Genomic DNA, 27,448 nt, shown 5'->3' on the forward strand with positions numbered 1-27,448 from the left:
CAACCTGTGCTATATGGCATTTCGTTTTTAATATTTTGCTGTTTTGGGACCATTGATAATGTGTTATTCTGCATCTAAAGAACAAATTCATTCTGGATTAATTTTGGATTCTGGAGACATTCACGCTTCCAGTGCCAAATTTTACCACAGAATTGCTAGGCAGTGTGTTTTTTTAACATTTCAACATTTACATTCATTCCAGAAATGTTCTCCATTCCTCTTCCCCAGCCTTGCATTTGCATCAACGCATTTCCCTTTCTCACACCTGGCATTTGAGACCTCTTATTTATTCCAGCATTCCCAAGTGGCACATAACTCAAATCTGAACCCATCAACTGATTTTGGGCACCCCTCTTGAATTGCTTCGCTGCACAACCATCAGCTTCTCCTCCATTTTCTTCTACTTTGCATCAAACCAATCACTACTGTATTTGGCCAGCTTCAAAATCTAATCAATACTCACTTACTAAGCTCTGGATGCAAACACATAATGAAAGCAGAAATTAAACCACTGACACCAGCTTTCTTGGGAATGTCGACTCCAATATACTTCTTAAAAATAGTAAGCATGCACTGATTCTTTTGGCTCTTTTGAAGTTCTTAAGATCTTTGCCCAATTAATGTCCTTTTCAAGCACCTTCTTTTTCAGTTGTTCATTCTTTTGTTTATATTTGTTAGCTACCTCAGAAGGAGCATTATTAGGGGTACGTCTATCTGTTTCTTTCTATGGCCAACTAACAGCAACCATATATTCGGACCACAAGTCACTAGAAACTGCAAATTCCAACAATAAATTCAAATCAGTCCACAACATCTGTGAAATTGCAGTTAACCTATGAATGCCTTGTCCCACCTTTCATGCTCCTCGCGCAATTTTTGAAAATTTGTAGTAAAGACATAACAATCAGTTCTTTTCCAAGGCACGTGCACTAAATTCCTTCCATGTACTGCTCTTACTGAAAACTACAAAATTGGATCCTTCTTAGAGAGTTCCATAAGGCCAGAGCCAGGACTCGAAAGAAGCGTCCTCCCATTCTGGCTCTTTGGATGCAGGGTATAAGGGCCAAATTCAGGTCTACTCATCGTATGTCTCTAGCAGGCAGAAACAGTTGCATCAAGGCAGCCATACTGGGGATCTCTTGCTGTTAAATTATCTTATGTGAGATACAAAGAGCTTTGAACTGCATACGCTTCTTGATAGGCAGCCAATCAACTTTGCCAAGGAGCTGAGAAACGGAGCAGAGTTAGGGGAGGGAAAAGAGTAATCTGGCAGCTGCATTCTGGACAACTTGTAGCCAATTCAAGACAAATCTTTTAGCCCCCAGTTATAGAAAGTCACAATAATCCATGCTTGAGATTAGTTTTATTAACGTTAAGCAGATGTCATGCTTCAGCTGGTGACAGCTCTTAGACGATTTCGAAAATGTGCTCCACAATCCATCGACTCTGCAGATAGAGAGATAATTAATTGAATGTCATCAGCATAGGAAACCAATGAGATCCCAAATGACTTCACCACATCAGATAAAGGTCTGTAATAGATATTACAGAGAGTAGGACGTAGCGCAGATCCCTGGGGTACGCTGTGTAGCAACGCTCTTTGAGATAAGGAAATAGATTGTTCCCTTAAATAGGAGGTAAACCAAGTCGGGGCTTTGCAATGTACCCCCAATTCATGGAGTCAGGATAGCAGAACCGCATGGGAGACTGAGTCGATAAAAATTTACCAAATTGAAATAAAAAAGGCACAAGCACTTCACTATGAAGAGAACATTAATTCAGCAGCTAAAGCCCCGCAGGAAAATTTTCGCTTCACAACTAATCTTCTTGAGCTTCCCTCTCCAGAGATACCATTTGAGGACACCCCAGACTGCTGCAATGAACTTGCAAAATGTTTTCACAAAAAGATTCAAGATATGTATAATATGTACCCCGGTTCTCCTTGTTCGAGTGACCTCCTGTCTAAAGACAATTTCCCTCCAGGCACTTAACATCTACTGGAAGAACTTCCAAGCATGAACTTGGATATTTTATCAGAAATTTTCTCCAAATTTAAATCCGGCTCTCCGCGTAATCCGGCACCCCATTACTTTCTACGTAAGGCCAAGGAAGTCGTACTCCAAGTCATACTGGAAGTGTTGAATTTATCTTATTTCCACCGGCCAGGTTCCACCTTCATGGAAACATGCTATGGTGAAGGCACTGCTCATAAAGTCAAATCTAAATCCTGAGGTTTTGAGTAACTATCGACCCATCTTGCCACTACCTAGGATAAGTAAGATCTTAGAGAGATATGTTAACATCATTTTCTGAGTTCTTGGAATCCCACAACTTACTGCACCTCTCTCAAACCGGATTCTGGTCACAACATGGCATGGAAACGGCCCTCCTTGCTGTAGTTCAGGAATCCTAGAAAATTCTCGACCAAGGAGGAGCAGCCACGATTATCCTCCTAGACCTGAGTGCCGCCTTTGATGCAGTCAATTATGACATCCTTCTTAATAGACTTAGAAATGTCGGAGTCTCAGGTGGTGTCATCGCCTGGCATCATTCCTTCCTAGAGGGCAGATCATTTCAGGTTTTTGAAGGAGGTAACACATCCATGAACCTGTTGCTCAGCTTTGAAGTGCCTCAAGGATCATCACTGAGCCCCACACTGTTTAATGTGTATATGAGACCCCTCATTAAGATAGTCGTGCCATACAGGATCAACATCATCACGTATGCAGATGACACGCAATTCGTGGTTGCCCGTAACCATTTGCAGAACTGCCTATTTGACCTGGAATCATGTCTAGTGAAAGTGGCTAATGGATGGAGTTCTCTTGTCTCAAGCTTAAAAGAGATAAAACTGAGCTAATGGTCCTGGGTAATTCTACCATCCCTGATGTTGGACTGGCTTGGCCAAACTGTCTTAGCCCTCCTCCATCCACTAACACTAAGATTAAAAGTCTAGGTGTTTGGTTGGACAAGTCCCTTAAATGTAACCACCAAGCAGTGAAACTGGCAGCAACCTGCTACGGTATCCTTAGACTGCTTCGGAAAGTCCTACCTCTCCTTCCCATGACAGCAAGGAGAGTCATGGTCCAGGTGTTGATTCTTTCTCGCCTGCACTACGGAAATTCCCTCTATTTTGGGACCACCAAAATTAACAATAAGAAAACTGCAAGTTCTACAGAACTGTGCAGCTCGGCTATTGCTCAACGATCCAAAAACTCAATTCGTTATGACGGCTCTGAAGTCTTTACATTGGCTGCCAATCGGTGAAAGAATAAAATTCAAAGCCTCGTATATAGCCCACAAGTCTCTTGGGGCAGAGGACCTACAATCAACAGCTCTCTCATCACCTTCTACCATCCCAGGAGATGCCTACGCTCAACCAACCTATTTCTGGCCTCAGTCCCAAAAACAAAAAGAGCAAGATGCGGAAACCAACTTTCTCTTATATTACCGCCAGATTGTGGGACTCCCTTCCTCCAAATCTCCGCTCAGCTACCCTTCCGAAAACTTCTCAAAACTTGGTTATTTCAAAACACAGCTTTGTAACCATCTAGCCGGTTGCTCTGCCTGATGCGGTTTTAATCGATGGGATGCCTTTGGATAGCCATGCGCTTAATAAATGTTTGATAATACTAATAATGATAATAATAATAATAATAATAATATTAATAATAATAATAACAATAATAATAATAGAGTGGCAATATATGGGTAGAGTGCTATCAACAATTGGACTTGGCATGCACTTTATGAAAATATTAAATCAGCTATATACTGCCCTAACAGCTAGAGTTAGAAGTGACAATGATTACTCTACAACATTCCAGGTAAATAGGGGAACCAGACAGGGTTGCCCGCTCTCTGTTAAAATGTGCCTTGGACATAGAGCCACTGGCTTGCTATATGCAAGAGCGCCATGCTCATTGTGGGCTCACACTTGACAATGGATCCCTTACAATCTCCCTTTATGCAGATGAAGTTGTGCTATATGTGAAGGACTCAGCTCTTAAAATGAACCCTGTGTTGAGGTTGATGGTGTTGGTAGGGGGATTGTCTGTACTCAGAGTAAACTGGCTTATATCAACTATGTTCCCGCTGGTGGACAGTGTGGTTACCCCAACTATGGACCCTTCTCTTCGTGCAAAAATGGGATGAATTACTTATGGGTACACATAACGAGGGACACAGCAAAAGTTGTCAGCAGGTATCTTTGAGGACGCTTTAGAATCCCTTAAAACTAGGTTGGAGAGGTGGGTAAATCATCTTTGTCGATGGGGAGAGTCTTTGTCGTTAAAATTATAATTTTGTCACTGTTTAGATATATGTTTTTGAACATGCCCGTCAGGCTATTGCCACACTTCTTTGAACAACCGAGGCAGGTCTTGTCTCAGTTGATATGGATTGCCTCAATTGATATGGATTGACGGACAGCTTTGAGTGCGCTAGGAGATCCTGATGAGACCATTGAGGGGCTGGTGGTTCCTGACTTTACACTGTACAACCTGGTTGCACAGGCACACTATATTAAATACTGGATCAATAATACTTCCACACTGGGACATGTTAAAGTTGAGAGTGCTATCTGTCATATGAAACACCTACTTGGCAGAGTCAGGGATCCCTCACGACCTAGAACAGATGAAGTAAATACTGTAGGAAATACTGGTTACACCTTGCGAAGGCTGTCCACTCTACTAAGGCTCACTATTCCATACTCTCCGTGTTACCTTTGGTGGATAAACGGTGTGCACAAGTATTAAAGAAGGTAGAACTGCAGAAGACAGCTGGCATTTTACTAGTGGTTCATTCTTAATACTACAGGAGAAAAGGGCCCAATCTGTACAGGAAATAATGACATATACCAGAATTCGTGCTGAAATCCAGGATTTGTGTGACGATTTTTTAATCCCTCCAGTTGAGTTTGACATGCTGACGAAGTTCATAGAAAGGGAGGAGGGACTGAATTTTTAGATACTGGCATGTTGGCATGTTGTCGTCACCGCCGAATACATTAGATAACGCTCGACTCCGGTGGGAAAAGTCTCGGAGACAGCCAATCTCGGACGAAGGCTGGGCCTACCGTTGACACAGATCACAACCATCCCATACACATATAAACACATTGATACATTTTAAATATTTACATTCAACCTACTATAATCCAGAACGTATGTACAAATTTAGATTACAGGGCAGCGCTGAATGTAAGAGGTGAGGGCTTGAATCTGCTTTGTTCAACACGTTTTGTTCCTGCCTCAAACTGCAGAACTATTGGCAATGCATTTTCTCAAAAATAAATGTAATGCCAGAGTTACAATTGAACCCTGATCCTCAGACTGCATTGCTGGGAGATATATCCCAGATACCAGCCTCCTGGTGTAAGTTTGTGTCTTTAATTCTACTATTGGACAAGCGTTGGGTGGCAAAGGAATGGATGCAAAAGAAAACGCCTACCATTGACCAATGGTACCGGAATATTGTGCATTGCTGCGACCAGGACTAGTGAGGAGCAGCATGCTAGAGCCCAGCCCAGCGATTTCTGGTTACCCTTCTGCACATAGTTTATGTCACACATAGATAGGGAGGAGGTAGACAATGCGAGCCCAACGATAGATAGACCCTACTTGCCGAACACCGAGGATAACACTAAGAAGAAAATGTAATGGAATTAATACATACTCCTTAAGATTAGACATTTGCGATAATTTACCTACGAGATGGGTAAAAGGTAAATGAAGCTATATACAATAGATGGAGTAAAGTTGCGTGTGCATTGTCATCAATCAAGATGCACTCTAGTCATCCTAAGAATGTATGATAATGTCAGAACAATGATGTTTATTGTGGTGCTGCAATTTATGTTGCATCTCTTGGGAAAAATTAAAAGTCCCCTTTTTAAAAAAACAAAATAATATGAGTCTTAAATATGGTATATATTTAAACATTGTTGCACAAATTGAGACTGGAACTAAATCTTAACAAGGGAATGTGTATGGTTTAAGTAAAGAGGAGTATGAATTTATTAAGAAATGTAATGTGAGAAGAGTGAAGATTGTGAGAGATCGTAGAGATAAAAGGGAAACAATAGAACAGATTAAAGAAATAGAAGAAATTAGATTGTCGAATTTACATCCCAGATTGAGTGGAATAGGACAGAGAAGGTGGAATTTATGTGGGTTTGTTGTGAATCTCTGAAGGGTGGCAAGGCTGAATTTGTGGGAGAGAGAGAGAGTGTGGAAGAAGTCATGTTGTATATGGTGACTAATTGGTGGGAGTAGATACTGAGAGGAATTTATTATGTGTGATAAGGCTGCTTATTTCAATTTACCACGTAATCAGTGGCATAGCTAGACCTTTTGACGCCTGAGGTGGACGCTGCGTTTGCTGCCCCCTTGTTTGCCGCATGTAGGAGCGGGGGAAGAGGGTATGTTGGTTATTCCTGTGTTTGCTGCCTAATAACAGCCACAGGTAAGAGGGGGTTTGCTAAGGGGTTGGGGGTATCCGCCACCCCCAAAACTCATGTTGCCTGGGAGGACTGCCCCGCCACACCACTGCATGTAATTGGGTTGAATTCTGTGATTTTGGTTCAGTGTTCCCTAGACTCAATAATATGGATGGAATGGACAATGTAATTGGTTTGAGGATAGTGGAATATGGATTTTGATGGAGTATTATATATATTAGGTGTTATTATTCCCCCTATACGTGTAGCTATGAATGATGTGAAAATTAGACGTTTGTCTACATTGACGGACAGACTCACTTTAAGTAGGGATGGTGCTCTAACTCAAATTAATTCTGAAATAATTACTATTAGCGCTATTGTAATGCAAAACCTTTTTGCTCTATATATCCTTCTTGTAAAGAAGGCAGTGTTTACAAGATACTGCAAGTTAAAAGGTGGTTAACGTTCATACCTAATAATAGCCCTATTATTAATTCTTATTTCACCAATGTAACTAACATCTCTTGTGAACTTAAAGCTTTAGAAGAGCATGGAGTATAGGAGATTGCATGTTCCTGGTTTAATGAGATAAAGAAGGGATTTTTGCATCTTGGCAAGATTGGTGAATGGATTGATAATTTGGGTGGAGGAACTTTATGTTTATTACTAACCCCTGTGATAATTATAATGATTTGCGCAATTATGTTGTTTCTCTTGCTAAAATGTTGTATGTGTTGATTAAAAACTGTAGTTATAAAAATGAGAAGAAATCCTTAAAGAGAAATGAAGAATATGAGAATGAGCATGTCAAAGATCAGTTTTACAACCATCTAAAGGTGGTGGAGGAGAGTTCCAGAAAGAAACAGAAAGTGATAGAGGCCGAATAAATTCCTGGTTAATATAGTTGTATTCATTGTTTAGTGATTATAAAGGAATGGGGGGGATTTGTAGGAGAATTTTGTGGATTTATAATTGTGTGCATCATTAACAATGTTTACTATGGATGTTTTCAAACAATTCTACATATATTGACTGAATTAATACATTTGCATTTGAAACGAACTTACTAAGATATACAGAAGTGTTTTTATTCATGTGTTATTTAGGCCACATTCCTGTGTAAAACACCATCCTAAATAAGATGAAAGTCATCTCTGTTTTTATGGCAGGTGTGGTACATATTTCTCTTGAAGCGAGAGTGAAGACAGCAATCAGTTAATTAATATTTTGTGCTCACCTGAGTGTCTATAGGCAGCAAATTTTGATTGACATTCCCAATTCCTGGTTACTATTAGTCTAGGGTGATGTTGAAGACCTTCAATGAGTGCAGGAGACAGTAGCTAATGTTGTTAATGTGTGACCTACAGAGACCTGACATCAGTGATTTCTGGGATTTATCTAACTCCAGTGTTTCGGGTGATCCTTTTGTTTGAGCCTTGCTGATATGATTGTGATGACCATAAGAGAACAAGAACAACTAAAATGTATAAAATGATAGATAATCAGTACTATTCTACGGCCTCTGCCAAGACGAGCCTGCAAACGTTTACTTTACAAGTGAAAAATATGAATTCCAGGTAATGGCTGACTGCTACTGCAAACAAGCTTGATGCACCAATAGGATTCTGATCCATGGTAAGGTCCTCCCAATAAAAAGGAAACCAGTCTCTGTGCATCCCCAAATGTAACATCAATGGAATGGATAACCGACCCCTCTGCCCTTTATTAGGGCGAGCCCTCGTGATGCACTGCCCAGCAGTGCTCGCGCAGGCGAGCCGTTTTGTAGGGGTTTTCAAAATGGACCTGGAAATTCCACACGCTCGTGCGTGTTCATTTCCTAGGTCCATTTTGATTGGGCTTTTCGTGCGTGTTGTTTTTTAACAGAGCACGCAATAGGCCATGGGCGGTCGAGTAACTCCACCCATGGCCTATTGGTGTCTGTTACCCGCACCAAAGCCCATATGTTTTCAATTATCACACCAAGCACGGGCGCGTTAATTGAAAACATATGCTCGCAGTGGCGCGTGCGCGCGCACCACTTGCAAGCGTGTGTTTTTTTACAATAGGATCGCTTTCGTGATCGCTTGAAGTGCCGCTTTTTTTTTTTTAGGCAGCGCCGACGTGAGTCTGGAGCCAAAATGGACGCCAGCAGCAAGCCAACCTGTGACTGATTTCAATTCAAATCAGGGGTGAAACATTCCCACCGCACAACCCACATGTACGAGGACACCCGAGGAGTGAGCGAGGCCACATGGGAAATGCAGTGGGTCTTAATGCTCCTCACTGACACCCGAACCATACCGATGGCCACCCAGAAAAAAAATCAGCAGCCTTGTGTGGGGCAACAGCCCATCAACACAACCTAAAGAAGGCCTGCCCGGTGAGCACCAATCTCTTTCCAGCAGAGACAGGGGGAGCCTGAAGTGGCCACGGTTATGAAACCTCAAGCTCGGCCCCAGGAAAGGCTATGCCCACAAGACTAATGAAAGAGACACAACTGAAAGACCAGCTTAGCAAGAATGGTGAGAACCCTAGGAGATTCTAGAATTCGACGAACCTCGGCCCACACAACCGCTAAACGCACACAAAAATATAGGAGTGATGGACCCTTCTGCCTCGGATGCTTCGTGACAGTTCTTCATTTGTGCCTGGGAGCTAGGCCCGCTACCGCTGAACATCGCAGCACTGCTATGCCCAGGTTCTCCTCCTCACCGGCTGCATCTCCAGGGCTGGCCAAGTGTCGGGCCCATCCAGGGCTGCTTCCTCAGTCCTGCCGGCCAGGCACTCAATGCAGCCACGGGCAGGGCACCATCGCCTACACCCACAACATGACAACATGCAGCTGGAGACCTCCTGCAGGATACCGTAACTTCTGTAGTAGGGGATCTCTGTGTATAGTCATAATCTAGTGAATAGTCCCGCCCATGTGCGTGGACCCATGTGGCTTAATTAGGATACTGTGCCTTTAAGGAACCTTCCAGAACCTTCTCCCAGTATCCCAGAATGCATAGCAGGTCCAACTTAGCCTCAGTTCTTTTTTCCGGCTCCTGCAAGCAGGACCCTGGAGCATTGAGCTCTCCCTTTTCAAGGGTTTTGTTGGTGTTTTACACTAATTTCGATTTTTGGTGCTTTAAAAGTACTTTGGTGACTTTCTTTCTGAGTTTCTGCACTTTTTTTGTCCATAATGCCTGCATTATTCGACAAATGCCCGGAGTGCTCAAGGAAGAAGGCCAAGTCAGACCCCCATGAGGTCTGTATTCTCTGCCTTCCCTCTTCCCACATTCCTGAGGACTGTGTGATCTGCAGAGGCTTCTCTGGAAGGACCCTGAAGGAGAGGAAGAAGATCAGACTTCAGGGACTTGAAGAGAGAAGGTTGAAGGCACGAGGTGGGTCAGGAGGGGCTCCTTCTGCCCATGCTGAGGCCTCTGGGGGGCTCCCCAGGGGCAGGAAGACCAGCCCTCGCCCTAGATCTCCGTCTGGGTCAGTTGCGCTGACCACGACGTCGAGAGGACGGTCAACGGCCAGTTCCAGGTCTCCCCAGGGCTCTGGGTCGAGAAAACGTCGCCCGTCGACGTCGAGGAACGTGTTCCGGCCGCCGTCGAAGCCGGTGTCGATCTCCTCGTCGTCGGTGTCGGCGTCGAGTGGTCGACATCGGAGGGCCCGGCGTCGGCGCTCGCCGTCGAGGCGACACCGCCGTTCGCCGTCGAGGACATCGTCGTCGAGGGGATCCTCGTCGTCGAGGCCGCCGTCGAGACGGAAGAAGTCTCCGGCGCCGAAGAGGTCGACGTCGAAGCATTCGAAAAGACCGACGTCGAGACGCTCAAGGAGATCGACGTCGAGACGGTCCGAGAGGTCGACGTCGAGACGATCCAAAGGGTCGACGTCGAGACGATCCAAGAGGTCGACGTCGAGGCAGGCGAAGAGGTCGAGGTCGCCGTCGAGGCACCATCGCCCGTCGTCGAGGTTTCGGGGTTCGTCCATCTGGTCAGGGTCGACGTCGAGACGCAGACGCGGTTCGACGTCGAGAAGTGAGAAACGGTCGACGCCGAAGGGCCGCTCGACGTCGAGGGACCATCGGTCGTCGTCTGGGCACCGATCTTCGGTGTCTGGAGGTCCTAAGGACAGGCCCAGGACTGTGGGGGGCTCCCCACGCTCCGGACGGGATGGTGGCTCGCCGGGAACGGCGCATTCCGGGGTGGATACTCCGATGAAGCCCTCTGCACCTCCTTCGCGGCCTACTTTGCCGAAGGGTCCGCCTCCGAAGGCCCCGACCCCACCTCCGATGCCAGCTCCGCAGACCCCGCGTCCGGTTACTCCTCCACCCCCGGTCCCACCGAGGGCGGTGTCGATGCCCAAGTTTCCGACGCCACCGAAGAAGACTCCTAAGAAGCCTAGGACTCCTGACCCTGGGAGGCCGAAGGAACGTCCGAGACCCAAGAGGTCGAGGTCTCGCTCGGGGAGACGGGACAGATCGAGGAGTGGACGTGGATCTTCCTCAAGGTCCAGGCATCACCATAAGAGACGTCGGTCCAGGTCACGTTCTGCCTCTGGGACCCGTTCCTACTCGCCCACGTTGTCTGATTCGCCGGAGACTAGGGTGTCTCCTATAGACGATATTGGCACGTTTCAGGAGGTTCTCCTGCGTGGAGCGGCGAAGTTGGGAATCAAGGTTGAAGCGCCAACAGCTTCTACTTCTGTGATTTTTGAGACATTACACAAAAGGCACTTGTCTCGCCCTCTGTTACCTCTGGTGCCAGGGCTCCTTGAGCCCGCTGAACAGCTGTTCCTGACGCCGGCAGTGGTGAAGTCTGCGCCTTCCAGGATCCTAAAAAAGTACAGGGCTCCCGACTCGGACCCAGCCTTCTTGAGGAAGGACCCGGTACCGGATTCAGTGATCGTGACAGCTGCCAGAAAGCTTCATGCCACCTCCCCTGCGTCCACGGTGCCTCCGGACAAGGAGAGCCGCTGGATCGACTCTGCTGGTCGTAAGGCGTGTGGGACGTCCGCCTCTTCGATGAAGGCCGCCAGTGACTCGGCGTTGCTGGGGCGTTACGACCGGGCACTGTGGGACTCGATGGAGCAGTTTGCGGACCTTGTCCCTCGAGACCGCAAGGAGGACTTCATGGAGATCGTCCAGGAGGGGATGCTGGTCTCTAACCAGGCCATCGGCGCCGCAGCGGACATCTCCTTGCTGTCAGCGCACGGATACTGCCACGGGATTCACCAGAGACGCCATGCTTGGCTCAGGTTGACGTCACTGAAACCGGAAGCACAGCAACGCGTGGCGAATCTCCCGTTTTCCGGAGATACCCTCTTCGGAAAACACGCTGATGACGAGATGGCCAGGATGAAGGCCGAGGCGGAGACCCTGACGGCGGTGGGCTTGAAGAAGCCCAAGGAGAAGAAACCCTTCCGACAGTTCCAACGTCGGTTTGGGTCGCAGGGTCGTGGAAGGGGACAGTCTGCTGGACAACATCAACAGCAGCAGCAGCAGCAGCAGTACAGGCGGCCCTTCCAGAAACGCCAAGGGGGTAGAGGTAGACAACAGTCCTCTACCGCGACCAAGGGCCCGGCCGGGTCTCGACCCTGAGCGGTTACTTCCCCCTCGTCCGTTACCCGCTCCGGTGGGGGGAAGCGTTCAATTTTTTCTGGCAGAGTGGAGAAAAATTACTCAGGACAAGTGGGTGCTGAATATTGTTTGCAATGGATACAGTCTACGTTTCACCAGCCCTCCTCCATCGATTCCTCCCGTCAGCTCGCAGTATCAACTGCGCGAGCTTCAGGCGGAGGCGGACATTCTGCTAAGGAAAAGGGCGATCGAAGACGTACCTCTGTCTCAAAGAGGAAGAGGTCTTTACTCTCGGTTCTTTCTTGTCCGCAAGAAGGACAGAAACGAGTTCAGGCCCATTCTGGATTTGCGACAGGCAAACAAGTGGATTCGCAGAGAAAAGTTTCGCATGCTGTCGTTGCATCAGATCTACCCTCAGCTGCAACGAGGGGATTGGATGTGTGCCATAGATCTACAGGACGCATACTTCCACGTGCCCGTTGCATGCAAACACAGGAAGTTTCTGCGCTTTCAAGTCGGCACCAATCACTATCAGTACACGGTGCTACCCTTCGGGCTGAAGTCTGCACCCAGGACGTTCTCGAAATGTATGGCAGTGGTAGCAGCACACCTGCGGAAGAACAAGGTGTTTGTCTACCCGTACCTGGACGATTGGTTGATCAAGGCCTCCTCCTTCTCGGAAGCTCAAGCACACTTCCAGAAGACGTGCGTTCTCTTGAACAAGCTGGGGTTGCACATCAACATGTCCAAGTCGGTCCCGATTCCGGTCCAGTGCATCCAGTACTTGGGAGCCTCCATCAATACGCTGTCAGCAAGCGTGTCTCCTTCGGAAGAGCGACGTTTATCACTCGTTCGGAAGGCTCAGGCTCTCATGAACACTCCGTCTACGACTGTGAGGACGGTGTCTTCTCTACTGGGATCGATGGCCTCTTGCATCTTCCTCACTCCTCACGCACGGCTACAGATGAGACCTCTGCAAGAGTGCTTGGAGGATCAGTGGGACCAGAGGAGAGGTTCTTGGGACGACAAGATACGACTGTCTCTACATGCTCTTCAGTCTCTGAAGTGGTGGTGCTCGAAGGAGAATCTCCTCAGAGGGGTTCCCTTCCACAAGGACATTCCCACACAGACCATCGTGACGGATGCGTCCCTCCAAGGCTGGGGAGCGCACTCCGAAGACCTACAAATTCAAGGGACGTGGTCCCCGGCGGAGTCCACGTACCACATCAATTTCCTGGAACTGAGAGCTGTTCACTTGGCACTGAAGGCCTTTCATCCGTCCTTTCAGACCAACTCTCTGCTTGTTCAGACGGACAACACGACAACGATGTATTACCTCAACAAGCAGGGGGGCTCGAGATCGCGCACTCTGTCGCAGGAGGCGCAGGCGATCTGGCACTGGCTTCTGGCTCGAGGACTGTCGATAACGGCCACCCATCTGCCAGGTGTGCAGAATGTTCAGGCAGACGAACTGAGCAGACTCATTCAGGAAAACCACGAATGGGTCATAAACGACAAAGTACTGGGAGAAGTCTTCGCAAGGTGGGGAACTCCAGACGTAGATCTGTTCGCCACCGCCGAAAACAGCAAATGCCAAGGCTTCGCCTCCAGGTACTACCAGCCGGGGACGCTGGGGAACGCGTTATGGATCAAGTGGTCCAACAGCTTTCTGTACGCTTTTCCACCAATTCCCCTGATTCCGGCGGTTCTCATCAAGCTGTCCCAATCCAGGGCCAGGATGATTCTGATTGCCCCGGAATGGCCCAGACAGTGGTGGTTCACGGACCTGCTTCACCGATCTCTCCTTCCTCACATGAAGCTGCCGTGCAGGCCGGACCTTCTCACGAAGTTCGGGGGGCGGATGGTGCACCCCAGCCTCTCGTCTTTGAGTTTGGCGGCATGGCTCCTGAAATAGTGCAATATGGCCATCTGAATCTCCCAGAGGATTGTATGGACATACTGAAGGAGGCTAAGCGACCTTCCACTAGGACTTCTTATGCTTACAAGTGGAAGAGGTTTTGCATCTGGTGTAGGTCTAAGAACTATGACCCTACGACATGCAAGGAAGATGTCATCCTTCCATATCTGCTACATCTGGCGCAGACGGGCCTTAATGTTCATTCCATTAAGGTTCATCTGGCTGCTGTGACTGCCTACAGGAAAGGCCCTTCACAGACTTCCTTTTTCCAGATCCCTGTGATCAAAGATTTTTTGGAAGGCTTGAAGAAAGTGTTCCCTCCTGTCAGGCTTCCTTCGCCTTCATGGGACCTGAATGTGGTGCTGTCCAGATTGATGAAGGAGCCTTTTGAACCCATTCATAAGGCTTCATTGCAGCACCTGTCCTGGAAGGCGGCGTTCCTAGTGGCCATTACATCGGCCCGCAGGGTGAGTGAGATTCAGGCATTGTGTTGCCAAGAACCTTATACTGTGTTTCATACTGCTAAGGTTGTTATGCGTACTCACCCTAAGTTTCTTCCCAAGGTTGTTTCTGATTTTCATATCAACCAGACTATCACTTTGCCTACGTTCTTTCAGAATCCTTCATCTCCAGCGGAAAGGTCTTTACATTCCCTGGATGTGCGGAGGGTGCTGAAGTTTTATCTTGATAAGACTAAAGATATTCGTAGGTCAGACCAATTGTTCATCAATTATGGCTCAGTCAGGACAGGTCTTGCTACCTCTAAACAGTCCATCTCGAGGTGGATTGTGTCCTGCATACAGTTGTGTTACTGCAAAGCTAATAAGACCTTAGGGGGCAAGCCTAAGGCTCCTTCCACCAGGGGCAAGGCTGCTACGACAGCTATGCTCCGTAATGTTCCCATTGCAGAGATCTGCAAGGCGGCCACTTGGAAGTCGGTCCATACCTTTGCTAAGCATTACTGCCTGGACACTGATGCCAGGGCAGACGCTCAGGTTGGGCAGGCTTCGCTGCGGAATCTGTTCGCACAGTAGTGGCGTTATTTTATTCTCCACCGCCGCTTGGTGTGGGGATGGGCTTGCCATTCTATTCACTAGATTATGACTATACACAGAGATCCCCTACTACAGAAGGAGTAGTTTCTGTCCTGTAACTCCAGTTCTGTAGTAGGGGTATCTCTGTTATAGTCATAAGCGCCCTCCCGCCTCCCCGGTGGAGAGTTATTCATGTTCATAATGCTACAGGTCTGGCGTTTTTTACGCCTTCAAAAAGAACTGAGGCTAAGTTGGACCTGCTATGCATTCTGGGATACTGGGAGAAGGTTCTGGAAGGTTCCTTAAAGGCACAGTATCCTAATTAAGCCACATGGGTCCACGCACATGGGCGGGACTATTCACTAGATTATGACTATAACAGAGATACCCCTACTACAGAACTGGAGTTACAGGACAGAAACTACTCCTTTCTCTCCCCCCAGGGTAAGTGCTTCTCTCGATTGACCATAGCTTCCGCAGTCACCCGCATATTAATTGCCAGCGTGGCTTCATTTCCTTTCTGGCAGCAGTCAAAGGTTCTTTCCCGGCCTGCACAGTGGCTTCACGCTGCCTCTGCACCACTCCTTCCTCTGCAGGCTCAGCGCTTATTTGACCACACACAGTTTACTGAGCACTTCACCTCATCTATTCCCTCAGTGATGTGTGTACTGGGGGATGCACAGTGCTGTTTACTTGGGGATGCACAGTGATATTTATACTGGGAGATGCACAGTGCTGTGCTGTTTGTATTGGGGGATACACAGTGCTGTTCGCGCTGTTAGATGATAAGGGATGCTTTTTCTGTGCGATGCCTGTGCTGCTTGAGATGAATAACGCGGTGCATAATTTGTGGTGCTCCGTGTGATTTGTGTAGTGTGATGCACAATGCTGTCGGTACCCTGTGATGTTCTGTGTAATAAGATGCCCAGTGTTTTGTATTGTGTGATGCTCCATGTTGTGTGTGCTAGACAGGACTGCTTGTAAGTGATGATCACAGTGTTCCTTGTACAGTGTCATGCTCATTTTCGTGTGTGCTCTGTGATTGGCAGTGTTGTAGGATTCCCACTGCTGTTTGTGCTGTGGGACGATCGTGCTCTTTGCACTTTGTGATACCAGCGTGTGGGACATAACGTGGGCCTTATTGCTTGTTCTCTGGCACGTGATATGATATGATAAAAATTTATAATGCGCAGAACAATAACCCGCAGGTATCAAGGCGCCTAACAATCAGATCCAAGTGGGAATGTACAACCTTACATATAGGCTTGCAGGAAAAGGCGAGTTTTAAGAGCACTACGGAATTTCTGCAGGGACGGTAGGGACCTGAGATCAAGGGGAAGGTCATTCCACCATTTAGGGGCAAGAGTAGAAAAAGCCCTGCCACCCCACTTGGCTCTGCGTATGCGGGGGACTGTCAGGAGCAGTTTCTTGGAGGAGCGCAGGGCCCTCCCAGGGGTGTAATGGGAAATGATGGAGCCGACTCCCATGGCACTGTTCTTTGCAATGGCTCTGTAAGTCATGCATAGGACTTTGAAGCGCACTCGGTGTTCTACCGGCAGCCAGTGCAGCGCTTTCCTGGCCAACGTGGCCGAGGAGCGTTTGGGGATATCTAAAACAAATCTGGCTGCGGCGTTCTGGATACCTGCAAGCGCTGTAGAAGGCTCCTATTTAGGCCCGCATACAGCGCATTGCAGTAGTCCAGTCGTGAGCCAATGAGAGCGACAGCTATTTGTTTTCGGGACTGCAGGGAAAGATACTTCCTGATTCTTCTGAGGGTGTGAATGATGCCCCAACAGGTGGAGATGGTTCTACTAACCTGTCTGCTCATGTCCAGGGCAGGGTCTATCATCACCCCAAGATTCTTAGCAGATGCCGTGGGGGAGGGACATATTCCTAATGAGTCAGGCCACCAGCTGGCTGACCATGTGTCCTCTTTCCCTCCGAACACCATCACCTCCGTCTTCTCCCCATTCAGCTTAAGTGAATTGTGGATCATCCACAGACCAACCGCCTCCATACAAGATCTAAAATTGGAGGCGGTTGGTACATCTGAATGGGAAAGAGAGACGAGGATTTGGGTGTCATCAGCGTAAGAAACTACCTCCATCCCGAAAGATCTAATTAATCTGGCCAGTGGGGTCACGTAGATATTAAATAGGGTCGGACTAAGAGCCGACCGCTGCGGGACCCCACACAGCACAGGTCAGGATGGAGATAGAAACTCTCCCAACTTCACTCTTTGTTCCCTTCCAACAAGGAAGGAGGTCAAGAGATCTAGAGCTGCGCCCTTCACTCCCACTTCCCTCAGACGAGATGTAAGTACTGAGGGGGAGAGGGTATCAAAAGCCGCAGTTAGATCCAACAGGACTAGGAGGGTGGTCTGGCCCCCATCTACTTGAGTGCGGATCTTATCGAGCACAATAGTAAGGGCCGACTCAGTGCTGTGTTCCCTCATGAATCCATGCTGGGAGAAGTCCAGGCAGCCCGAGCTATCCACAAAGGCGGCAAGATGCTTGTTTAGATGTGACTCAAGCATCTTCGCAGGGGCTGGGAGCAGTGTGATCGGCCGGAAGTTTTTTAGGACCTCCGGGTCGAGGGAAGCCTTCTTCAGTAGAGGTTTCACTACTGCGCTCTTCCACTCTGAGGGGAAGAGACCGTCCCTCAAGGCTAGATTCATAATTTCTAGTAGAGGCGGTAGGAAGGTTTCTCTACACTGCTTGATGATCCTCAATGGGCAAATATCTAGGGGGGAGCCAGATTTATTTTTATTGAGCAAAATCTCCAGGTCTTGCAGAGTGAGCAGGGGGAAAGAGTCCAGGGTGCTCCGTGGGGAGATGTCTGACGTGGTCATATTTATCTGAACCAAGGCAGGGGGCCCACTGAATGAGGCTCTTTGTACCTCAAGAGCCAGATAGATGTCCTGTATCTTAGAATGAAAGAAGGACGCAATATTATCGCATAGATCTTGTGAAGGTGCGACGGGGTCAGGTATTTGAAGGTTGACTAAGGAATCAACGATTCTAAAGAGCTCCTTCGGCGAGGAGAGCGAGGTTGTCATGGCCACAAAGTAATCTTGCTTGGCCTGCACAATCTCAGATTTGTATTTTCTGACCAGAAGTTTATGGGCTTCCTTGTTCCTGAAGTCCCAGCTCGAATGCCAGAGCATCTCCATCCTCCTCACTTCTTGCCTGAGGAGTCTGAGGGATTCCGAGTACCATGGGGCAGAGGGTCTCTTCCTAGCTCGGCAGCGTGTTTGAAGTGGGGCAAGTTCATTCAGGGCCTCAGTGATGACCTGTTCAAAGTGACCGACCGCAGTCTGAACATTGTCCATGCTGATAGCGGAAAGGCTAGCCACCCATGGCGAAAAGGAATCATTGCCAATATTCCTAAAGTTTCTGCCAGTTTCCATAGTGTGCTTCCCTGTTTTATTTCCATCCATCCGTGGGTGTTCCAAAAGAAATGGAACCGCAAGGTGATCCGACCAGGATAGATGTACCGGATCCATGATGGTCAAACGCTGGTCATTAGAGAAGATGCCATCTAGTGTATGGCCTGCACGATGAGTAGCGCCGCTGACTCGCTGCGTGAGTCCACAGGAGACCAGGGCATCGATAAGATAAGAAGTGTCAGATAGATCTAGTCGTTCTAGATGATAATTAAAATCTCCCAAAATGGAGAAGTTATCACGACCAAAGTAAGGTTCCAGGGACTGGAGGAAGTTGTTTGTGAACTCAGTCCTCGAGCCCGGAGGGCGATACAACAGAATTCCGTTGAAAAAAGGGATTTGCCCTTCCTTTACGGTGAAGTGGAGGGCTTGAAAGCTATCCGGAAAGTCGGATATAGATACTGTGTGGCAATACAAGTGGTCTTGATAAAGGATCGCTATCCCCCCTCCCACTCGCCCCTGTCTGTCCAGTCTAGTCAGACAGTACCCTTCTGGGACCGCTTCGATCAGGTCAGGGCCAGGTGACTCTTTAGCCCAGGTTTCCGTAATAAACACTAGAGCCGTCTTTCTATCGAGAACCATCTCCCTAAACATTATATTGTTCTTAACAAGGGAGCGGGCGTTGATCAAGATGCCTTCTACTCCGACTGTCATAGGTCCAGTGACAGCGGGGCGGTCAGCTGAGGGGTGAGGGGGGGAGGAATTGACAGACAAACATGTGTGGCAACAGCCACATCGCAGAGGGCGAAGAAGTTCGTATGGTTCGTAGGTATGCGAACAGATAAGGCTACGGGGTTTCAGGCGTACCATCTCATGGCGGGTATACTTGAAAGGGAAGACAGAGGCATCTTCTAAGTCCAGGGTCCAGCCGTCCAGCACGTCCACGGCGCGGACGGGCGCAGACGGGCTGGACTCTGGCGTGACTCCGGCGTCACTGTGGCGTCCACGCTGCGCGTACACGCTGCGCGCCATAACCTACTAATTATGTAGGGCTCTAGCGAGTCCACGTGTCGGCTTCAGCGAATGGCTGAGGAGTGCTTCTGAGACCGACCAAAAATGGCGCCCCAGGAAAACAAAGCGCGGGGACCGGGCCGCCCAAATGGCGGTGAATGCAGCAGGATTTTATAGTGCAGCAATGCGATCCGTGTCTAAGGGCACAGGTAGGGCAACTATGAATATCTAAACAATTCTAATCTGTAATTAAAACCAAGGTAAAAAGCGAGCAAAATTAAATAAACCAAAACGACAAAACGGGGCTTTTAAAATGACTGCAGGCTTCCAGCGCGTAGCGCTATATGCAAGGCGATATTCAAACGTGCTGTGTTGTTTGTACTGGGGACGCACACTTTTGTTGCCAATTTGTGGTAAACGGTGCCAAGTGGTGTGTGCGCCGCTTTACTTAAGGTGTGACGCACTTTGTTGGTTGTGTCGTCCAGTGCACCGTGGTGTTTGTGAAGGATACTGTGATCTAAGCCTGCACTGCTTGATGCGCAGTTCTTTCTGTGCATCATGCCCCTGTAGCGGATGCCTTAACCCATTTAGCTACCAAACTATCTGCCTGTGTGTCTGTGTATCTCTATGTGTCTCAGTCTCTATGTGTGTGTGTCTGTCTCTGTGTGTGCGTCTCTATGTATACGCCTTTGTCTCTGTGTGTGCGTTTCTGTGTCTGTGTGCATCTGTCTGCGTGTGTTTTTTGCTGTGTACGCGTTTCTGTATCTGTGTCTGTGTGTGCATCTCTATGTGCGTGTTTCTGTCTCTCGGTGCCCATCTCTGTCTCTGTGTGCGAGTCTCTATCTGCGTGTCTTTTTCTGTGTGTGCGTCTCTATCTCTGTGTGTGCGTCTCTATGTGTGCATTTGTCTCTGTAAGTACATCTCTTCTCTGTGTGTGCATCTTTGTTTCTATGTGTGTTTCTGTCTCTGTGTGTGCGTCGCTATACGCGTGCCAGTCTCTATGTGTGTGTGTCTGTCTGTGCATCTCTGTGTGTATGTTTCTATGTGCGTGTCTGTCTCTCTGTGTGCGTTTGTGTGTGTTTGTCTCTATGTGTGTATCGGTGCATGTGTCTCTCTGTATGTTTGTCTCTGTGTATATGTCTACTGTTAGCCTCACTGGCAATGTAAAGATGGCATGGGAATGCTATAATACACATACTTACTCCACAGATACAGACAAACCTGCCATTCCCTAACACATACAGTACACAAAGCAGAAAACATATCCAGCTAAATATAAACAATGCCAAATTCTTTAACTCTAACTAATGCGAGACCTGTTGCATTGCAAATGCTTGTTATGATAGCGCTGGTGTCTCTGTGGCAAATTCTAGCTGCATTGAGGGCATGCAATGTATCTTTTTACTATGTGAGATTTTAAATACATTGTCAAGACTGATCTCCATTCTATGTCTTTGGGTTAAGCGATAATCAATAATTCTACAGACAATCATATTAAAAACTGTAAGGAAAGCTGTTGTTCTGACCCTAGAATGAAATGCACAACTGGTACCAGCATGCAAAGACAAAACTGGACTATTTGAATCTTGGGACTTGCTGAAAATGTATAGAGAAAGACATCTGAAACTATACGTCTTCCTGGGTCTGCAAGTTTTGTGGCTTTGGGGAGCAGCACACACACAGAGTAATTGGTACAGTGCAGCGTTTGTGCTGGACTTGGAGCCACCACAGATGAACGTGTACACGAGGATACTGTGATCTGACCCACCCTCCCTATATTACCACCCCAAAAACCTGCCTGAGAGGAAAGAGCCCCTTTGGTCTTTGGCTCCCGTGCTGGACCTGCTGTTTGTTTCAGCTCCCCAGCTCTTCACTTGAGCGCTGACACCTGCCCCTGGACGCTAAAGGAAAGGCCTTGGCCTGAACCTTATAAAGATGCCGTACTCTGCTGTGCACAGGAGCTCCACAGATGTGCAGCATGCACTGCCGTGTCTTGCAGCGGCGCGCCTGCATGCCCTCGAGCTGGGGCATTCCAGGAGGCTGGCCTGGAAGACACATGAGCTGTATACATTTCCTGCATTTCTCCTTCCATCAGGGTCGAAAAGGGGCTAAAACAGTGAACCTGGTAGCCACAAAAGTGTCCCACATTTGCAACTGGTGCATTTTTCAACATGTAAAGACAAGCAGTGTAGGTGTTTTGGAAGGTATGGGAGACTGCACACCTTTGTGCTTCTTACAGACAACGTTTGTGGTAATATCACAGAAATTAACAGTAAACCTCGGCCCACCACACCCTAAAACAGGCCCACGAACACCCAAAAAACACAGCCCACTAACTGCCCCTTCAGACCAGCCCTTCCAGCACGGCCAGATTGCCTCACAGGCCAGTACGACCCTGCCTCCATGTAGGATGTAAAAACCTATCCCTTGTTGTGTTGTAATATAAGAGTTTATTTTACAAAATGCTTGTTCACCACCAAAGCAGCAGCACCTTGAAACCGAAATAAGTGTATGTTTATTGGCACCACAATCAATGTTGTACATTATATCGACCTTGAAAGAATGTAAGCCGCAACAAAACTTGTGACCTTCAATTTACACAGAGATCTCTAAACTCAGGCCATTGGTCCGTTGAGCGATCTGCCCGGCTGATGTCACGTCCTTTGCAGTCTCGGGTGCACCTATCAATGCTGCAGGTGTGGCGTCGGCACCCCAAGTATGGATGCTTTTACTACAAATACTCAATGGGACCCATTTCCATGCTTGCACCACTGGGGCAATACAACCCTAGCTACGTCACTGGCCCAGGCGCTCTCTTGAGTCCAGTTGAAGTTCGTTCTCTCTCATCGACGCTGCGCGGGGGGATCTCTCACCTTCAGAGACATCGCCCCCACATTAGTTACCGTCTCTATTATGCCCCGCACGCCTTCCCTCCGGATCACACTAATGACTTGTGCCAGAAAGATTTCGCAACAACAAAAAAGTAAAGAACATCAAAAGACACTTGTCAAAAAAATCACTGAGAAGCGGAAGGGCGCTATAATTCAAGGCTGGTGGGCAGCTCTTCGTTCAGAGGAAGGTATACATTAGATCTACTTACTTACGCATTCCATCTGCTCTCCACCCCCTTCATGCAACAGCTGGCTGCCTTCAGTCTGCGCAGCCGGCCTCAGCCAGTGCTCAGTGTACATACCCGAGCCACCGTCTCTCCAGATCCTCACAGCTTTGCTTCTAGCTCCTGCATTACATTCTCCGCGACGCCCCTAAGAGGGATAAGGCCCCCAAGGTCATATGATAAGTCTTCTTTCTTTGTCGTACTTTTAAGACGTGGTGTAGTCGTTCTCCTTTCGTCTCTCTGACGTTTCGCTGCTTGTTTTCCGTGCGGCTGTGGGCTGCCTGCTAAAGTTACGCATCGCCTTGGAGAAGAGAGACTGGAAACAAGTTCCAGATGTGCAGTCCCTCATCTGCAGACCGCTCGTGCATCTCATGCACAGATCCTCCCAGCCCGTACCCTGGCCTCTGCCCAGCACCCCTCCCCAGCCACGAACACATGGGCCTCAGACGCTGCCAGTGACGTGATCTGATTCAGGAGGGGGCTGCTGCGGCCAATGCTGACTCGGCTCGCTGACAGAGGGCACCGGCCAGCCACAGAAGTATTGTAATTGCATTTATATAGCGCTTACTACCCCTGACAAGGCGTCGAAGTGTATCATAAAAGACCATACTTCACAGGCTCAGGAGGAAGATTATAGGCCCAATTACCAGCGCAGGGTGCGAAACAAACAAGTCCCCAAACACTGAGTTAAGCCGGTAATTGTACTCTCTGCAAAGTCGGTGCAATTACAAATGATTGACCTGGAATTACTGAGTACTTTCCCGCACGCGGATTCCCCATTCCACTCCCATTTACCACCTGCTCCTGGCAGGTGGTAAATGGGGGCGGGGACAGCTATCTATACAAGGTTGATGTCAGGGCACAGGAATTTGGGAGGGTGTGGGGGCAGGCAAGTCGTTTGCCAGCACAGGGTATGGTCCCCCAGATCAGGGCCGGACCGGGAACCAAAACGGGCCCTGGCAAAGTACTCTGTACATGTCTGTTACAGAGCTCTGTGTGTGGCGTGCTCAATTCCATACTCCGGGGCTGGGGAAAACAACAGTGGCAGTTCCTCCGCTAAGAGGCAGAGGAGCGTTGCCACACCTTTTTTTTCAGCAGTGTAAAAAAATAAAATAATCACTCAGTCATTATCATTTTATTTTTTCCTGCACTGCAGCTTGGCAGCTGTGGGGAGGGTGGGGCTGGGAGAGCAGCCAATGAGTGCTTTGCCCCTACTCTTAAGTACACATGACTGTTTGACCAGCCCTCTTGTGCCAACCATAACAGTCATGCGCACTTTCCCTCTTCTCCACCCAGTCTGCATTACAGCCTGGTTGGAGAACATGCCCAGGCTTCCATACCCCACCTGAGCGCCGAGCCATGGCGCTCAGACCAATCACAATGCTGCAATGTAGCATTGTGATTGGCTCAGGGCAGCCAGGCTGCTTCATGCTACTGCCGGCGAGAGGAGGAGAGACACGGCCAGGTGGAGCGGCAAGGAGGAATGTGGCAAACAGGTAAGTAGAAGTAATTTTTTTATTTAACCTCACTGCCAGAGCAATCCCAGCCGCCACCCCTCCACCCCCGATCTGTGCCGACCGCCGATGGAAAAACGCTATAAGTGGCGATGAGTGGGGGATACATACCCAAAGAAACAAGGCTCTCAGTGAGAGTTTGCAACAGTATAGCAGACTACTCATGTGTGATACATGCACACCGAATCGATGTAAAGCAGTCTGCAGGTGGTGTTTTTGGAGTCAAAGCCCCGCTCCACCCCATACACAGCCATCGAAGAAGTTGCAGACCATGCAGACAGGCACATTCTGAAACCCCGCCAGAACCAGCTAGCAAGACCGAAAGAAGAGATACTGCACCACACCGTAACACAGAGCCATCATCCATATGAAGCAAACACTAAAGACAGTGACAACCAGGTCTAAAAGCAGAAACGTACTTACCGGCACAAGCAAGGAGCGTGCCATTCAACCTCAATATCGTGCGAGATGACCAAGCAACAGGGATGTTGTGTGGAGAGGTTGCCTGCCCTGTTTCGTGCAAAGAACACTTTCTGAACAGAATGTGCTCTCAATGGTGACAGAAGGGAGCGCAAAGTATGATGCTGACGTATTTCTGAAGCCCCCATTCGACACAGCAAATTTATTTATTTATTTTTTGCATTTATAGTGCGCACAGATACCCACAAAGGGTTTCCCGGCGCAGGACTAAGAGACCAAACAGCACAGAAAAACAACTGAAAACCAGGAGGCCATAATTATTTGTTGAAAAGCCAGGTTTTGACGCCTTTCTTAAAGCTGGCAAAATTCTCCTCTTTTCGCAAAACTAGAGGAAGGGAGTTCCAGAGAACTGGACCCAGATGGGAAAATGATTTCCCTCCCACTCTGGCCAGTTTAAATCTGGGGACCACAAAGTTTGCTCCATTTGAAGAGCGAAGATCTCGTACCGGGGAGTAGGGCCTAACTAGGTTTTGCAAATATTTTGGAGCGGTTCCCGCCCTGATCTTGAACATATAGGTCAAGGCTTTGAACCGAATCCGGTTCTCAACCCTGAGCCAGTGTAGATCTTTAAGGTGCTTGGAAATCCTTGCTGTCCTAGGGATTTTGCACAGCAGCCTGGCTGCGGAATTCTGGACTAACTGAAGCCGCCTGGTCACGACTAAGTTGGAACCCAGGTATAGGATGTTACCGTAGTCAAGCCTAGATGTAATAAGTGCATTGACTACGGTCTTCTGGGTATCAACAGGCAGCATCCAGATAATCTTCCGCAGCCATTTAAGGATGGTGAAACAGGTGCCAGCCACTTTGTTAACCTGCTGTTTCATTGATAGTGAATCATCAATGCACACCCCAAGGTTTCTGACTTGGGTCGCCGGAATAGGACAAGTGCCCAAAGAAGGCGGCCAGTGAGTATCCTGCCACAGGTCTCTGTTTTTACCAAGGAGAAGAATCTCCGTCTTCTCCCCGTTGAGCTTCAGCTGGTTAGTTGACATCCAGCCGAAGACTTCATGAAGACCTAATTTCAACGCAGAGGGGGATGAAGGCTCCGAGTTGGTAAGAGAAAAAATAATCTGCGAATCATCCGCATAGGTCATAAGTTCTAGACCTACTCGCTCTGCTAGATCGGCGAGGGGGCGAAGATACAAATTAAAAAATAATGGACTCAGAATTGAGCCCTGAGGCACGCCATGGGGCGAGACAAAAATGTTTGACTGAGCCTGGGAGGACGAGATCTGAAACGTCCGGTTGCACAAGTAGGACTCGATCCAATCCAGCGCTGTACCTCCGACACCATCCTCACTCAGCCTGACAAGCAGTCTGTTATGTGAGATGGTGTCGAAGGCTGCGCTTAAATCGAGCAGAACAAGCGCAACCGTTTGCCCCTCATCCAAGAGCTCCCTGATCCTCTCGGTGACTCCCAGGAGGGCGGACTCGGTAGAATGGCCGGCCCTGAAACCCGACTGGGAGAAATGGAGTAAGTTGTTATTCTCCGTGAAAGCGGTTAGTGCACCGTGGATATGCTTCTCCAAGATTTTAGAAAAAGCAGGCAACAGGGAGATGAGGCGATAATTGGCCAGCACCTCAGGATCTGCAGATGGCTTTTTCAACAGAGGGCTGACCATGGCATGCTTCCAGGATGCTGGGACTTTTGCCAGATGGATAGAAGCATTTAGAGTATCCAAAACGATCCTCAGAGCAGAGTCATCAAGTTGGCTCAGGATGCTAATAGGGAGAGGGTCACTAGGGGAACCTGACTTAATAGAAGTAACCAAGGATTTCAGAGTGTCTAGGGAAATGGGTGGCCAGGAGTCGAGCCGGTATCCTGATGATCTAACTAAGGGCGGAGTTTCTCTGCCATCACTCCCAGGGAGATTGATGTTAGCAATGATCTTCTCAATCTTTCCCACAAAGTAGGTGGCAAGATCTTGACATTTTTGAGCGGTGAGGGGACTTGCTACCGCCATAGAGTTTGCTCCAGCGAGATCCTTGACTGTATTGAAAAGAGTTCGTGCTTTGTTAGTAGCAGTGTTAATAGTCTCTGCTACATAACAGGCTTTGGCTCTCGTACAGGCCGAATGATAGAGATTTCTAGCCTTACGATATACTTCTTTTTTTAAGGGGTCGTAGAGTTTGCGCCATTTCCGTTCGAGCGCTTTGCACTTAGTCTTTTCAATTTTAAGTTCTTCAGTGTACCAGGGAGCCGGTAGACGGTGAACATTCCCTCTACACCTGGAAATAGGTAAGCAAGTATCAACTGCTCTCTCCAACCAAGTGTGGGTTTCTAGTGCATTTTTATCCATATCACAGCCCAAAACAGGAGGGGATATCTTTAATGCATTCTGTAATTCAGCCAAGTCCAGCCTTTTCCAATTCCTCATACGGGTCGGGGGCTGTATAGGGCGTGACTGCTTGGGCTCTCTAAGGGTGATACTGAAGCACGTTAAAAAATGGTCAGACCAACAGATAGGATCAGTATTTAACCATCTTAACTCCTGAATATTGGATATGATGGGATCCAACAAGTGTCCAGCTTTATGGGTAGGGCCCTCATTTTGCAGTGTCATGTTCAGGGTAGAAAAATCCTCCAGGAGGTTCATTGCTATACTGTTTGATGTATCCTCCAGATGGAGATTTAAATCACCCAATATAGTCAAGTTTTGGGCATTAAGGAAATAGGGCGAGATGATATTAACCAAATTCGCAGCCCAAACACTGCTGTTTCCCGGAGGGCGGTAAATCAAAAAACCAGAAAACATGAAGTTAGGGTTCAGTGCGATTTTAAAAAATGCTGCTTCGCAGCCAGGGATATCAACCACATTCAGGTCACAGTTAAACTTCCTATTAAAAATCACAGCGATACCTCCTCCAATCTGTCTTTCTCTGTCTACTCTAGCGATAGCGTAGTTGGGGGGCAGTGCGGCAGCTACGTCGGGACCTGCACTGTCCTGCAGCCAGGTCTCCGTTAAAAACAACGCAC

The 27,448-nt window shown here is 48.2% G+C and overlaps 1 protein-coding gene across 3 annotated transcripts in view; it reads right to left on the bottom strand.

The window, feature by feature from the left end:
* GLT8D2 (glycosyltransferase 8 domain containing 2) overlaps nt 1–22,832 on the bottom strand; it is a 147,588-nt gene extending 124,756 nt beyond the window's left edge. The window contains exon 1 of one of the 3 annotated variants that reach the window (XM_078674962.1): nt 22,556–22,832. Coding sequence is in view for 2 of the 3 variants with exons in the window: in XM_078674944.1 (XP_078531070.1) it covers nt 22,463–22,475 (13 nt within the window). In the remaining variant the exon portion in view is untranslated. The other 2 variants (XM_078674952.1, XM_078674944.1) reach the window with 2 other exon arrangements.
* Between the last annotated feature and the right edge of the window lie 4,616 nt (nt 22,833–27,448).

Source organism: Lissotriton helveticus, chromosome 1_1 (genome assembly GCF_964261635.1).
Source record: "Lissotriton helveticus chromosome 1_1, aLisHel1.1, whole genome shotgun sequence".
NCBI classification, from domain to species: Eukaryota; Metazoa; Chordata; class Amphibia; order Caudata; family Salamandridae; genus Lissotriton; species Lissotriton helveticus.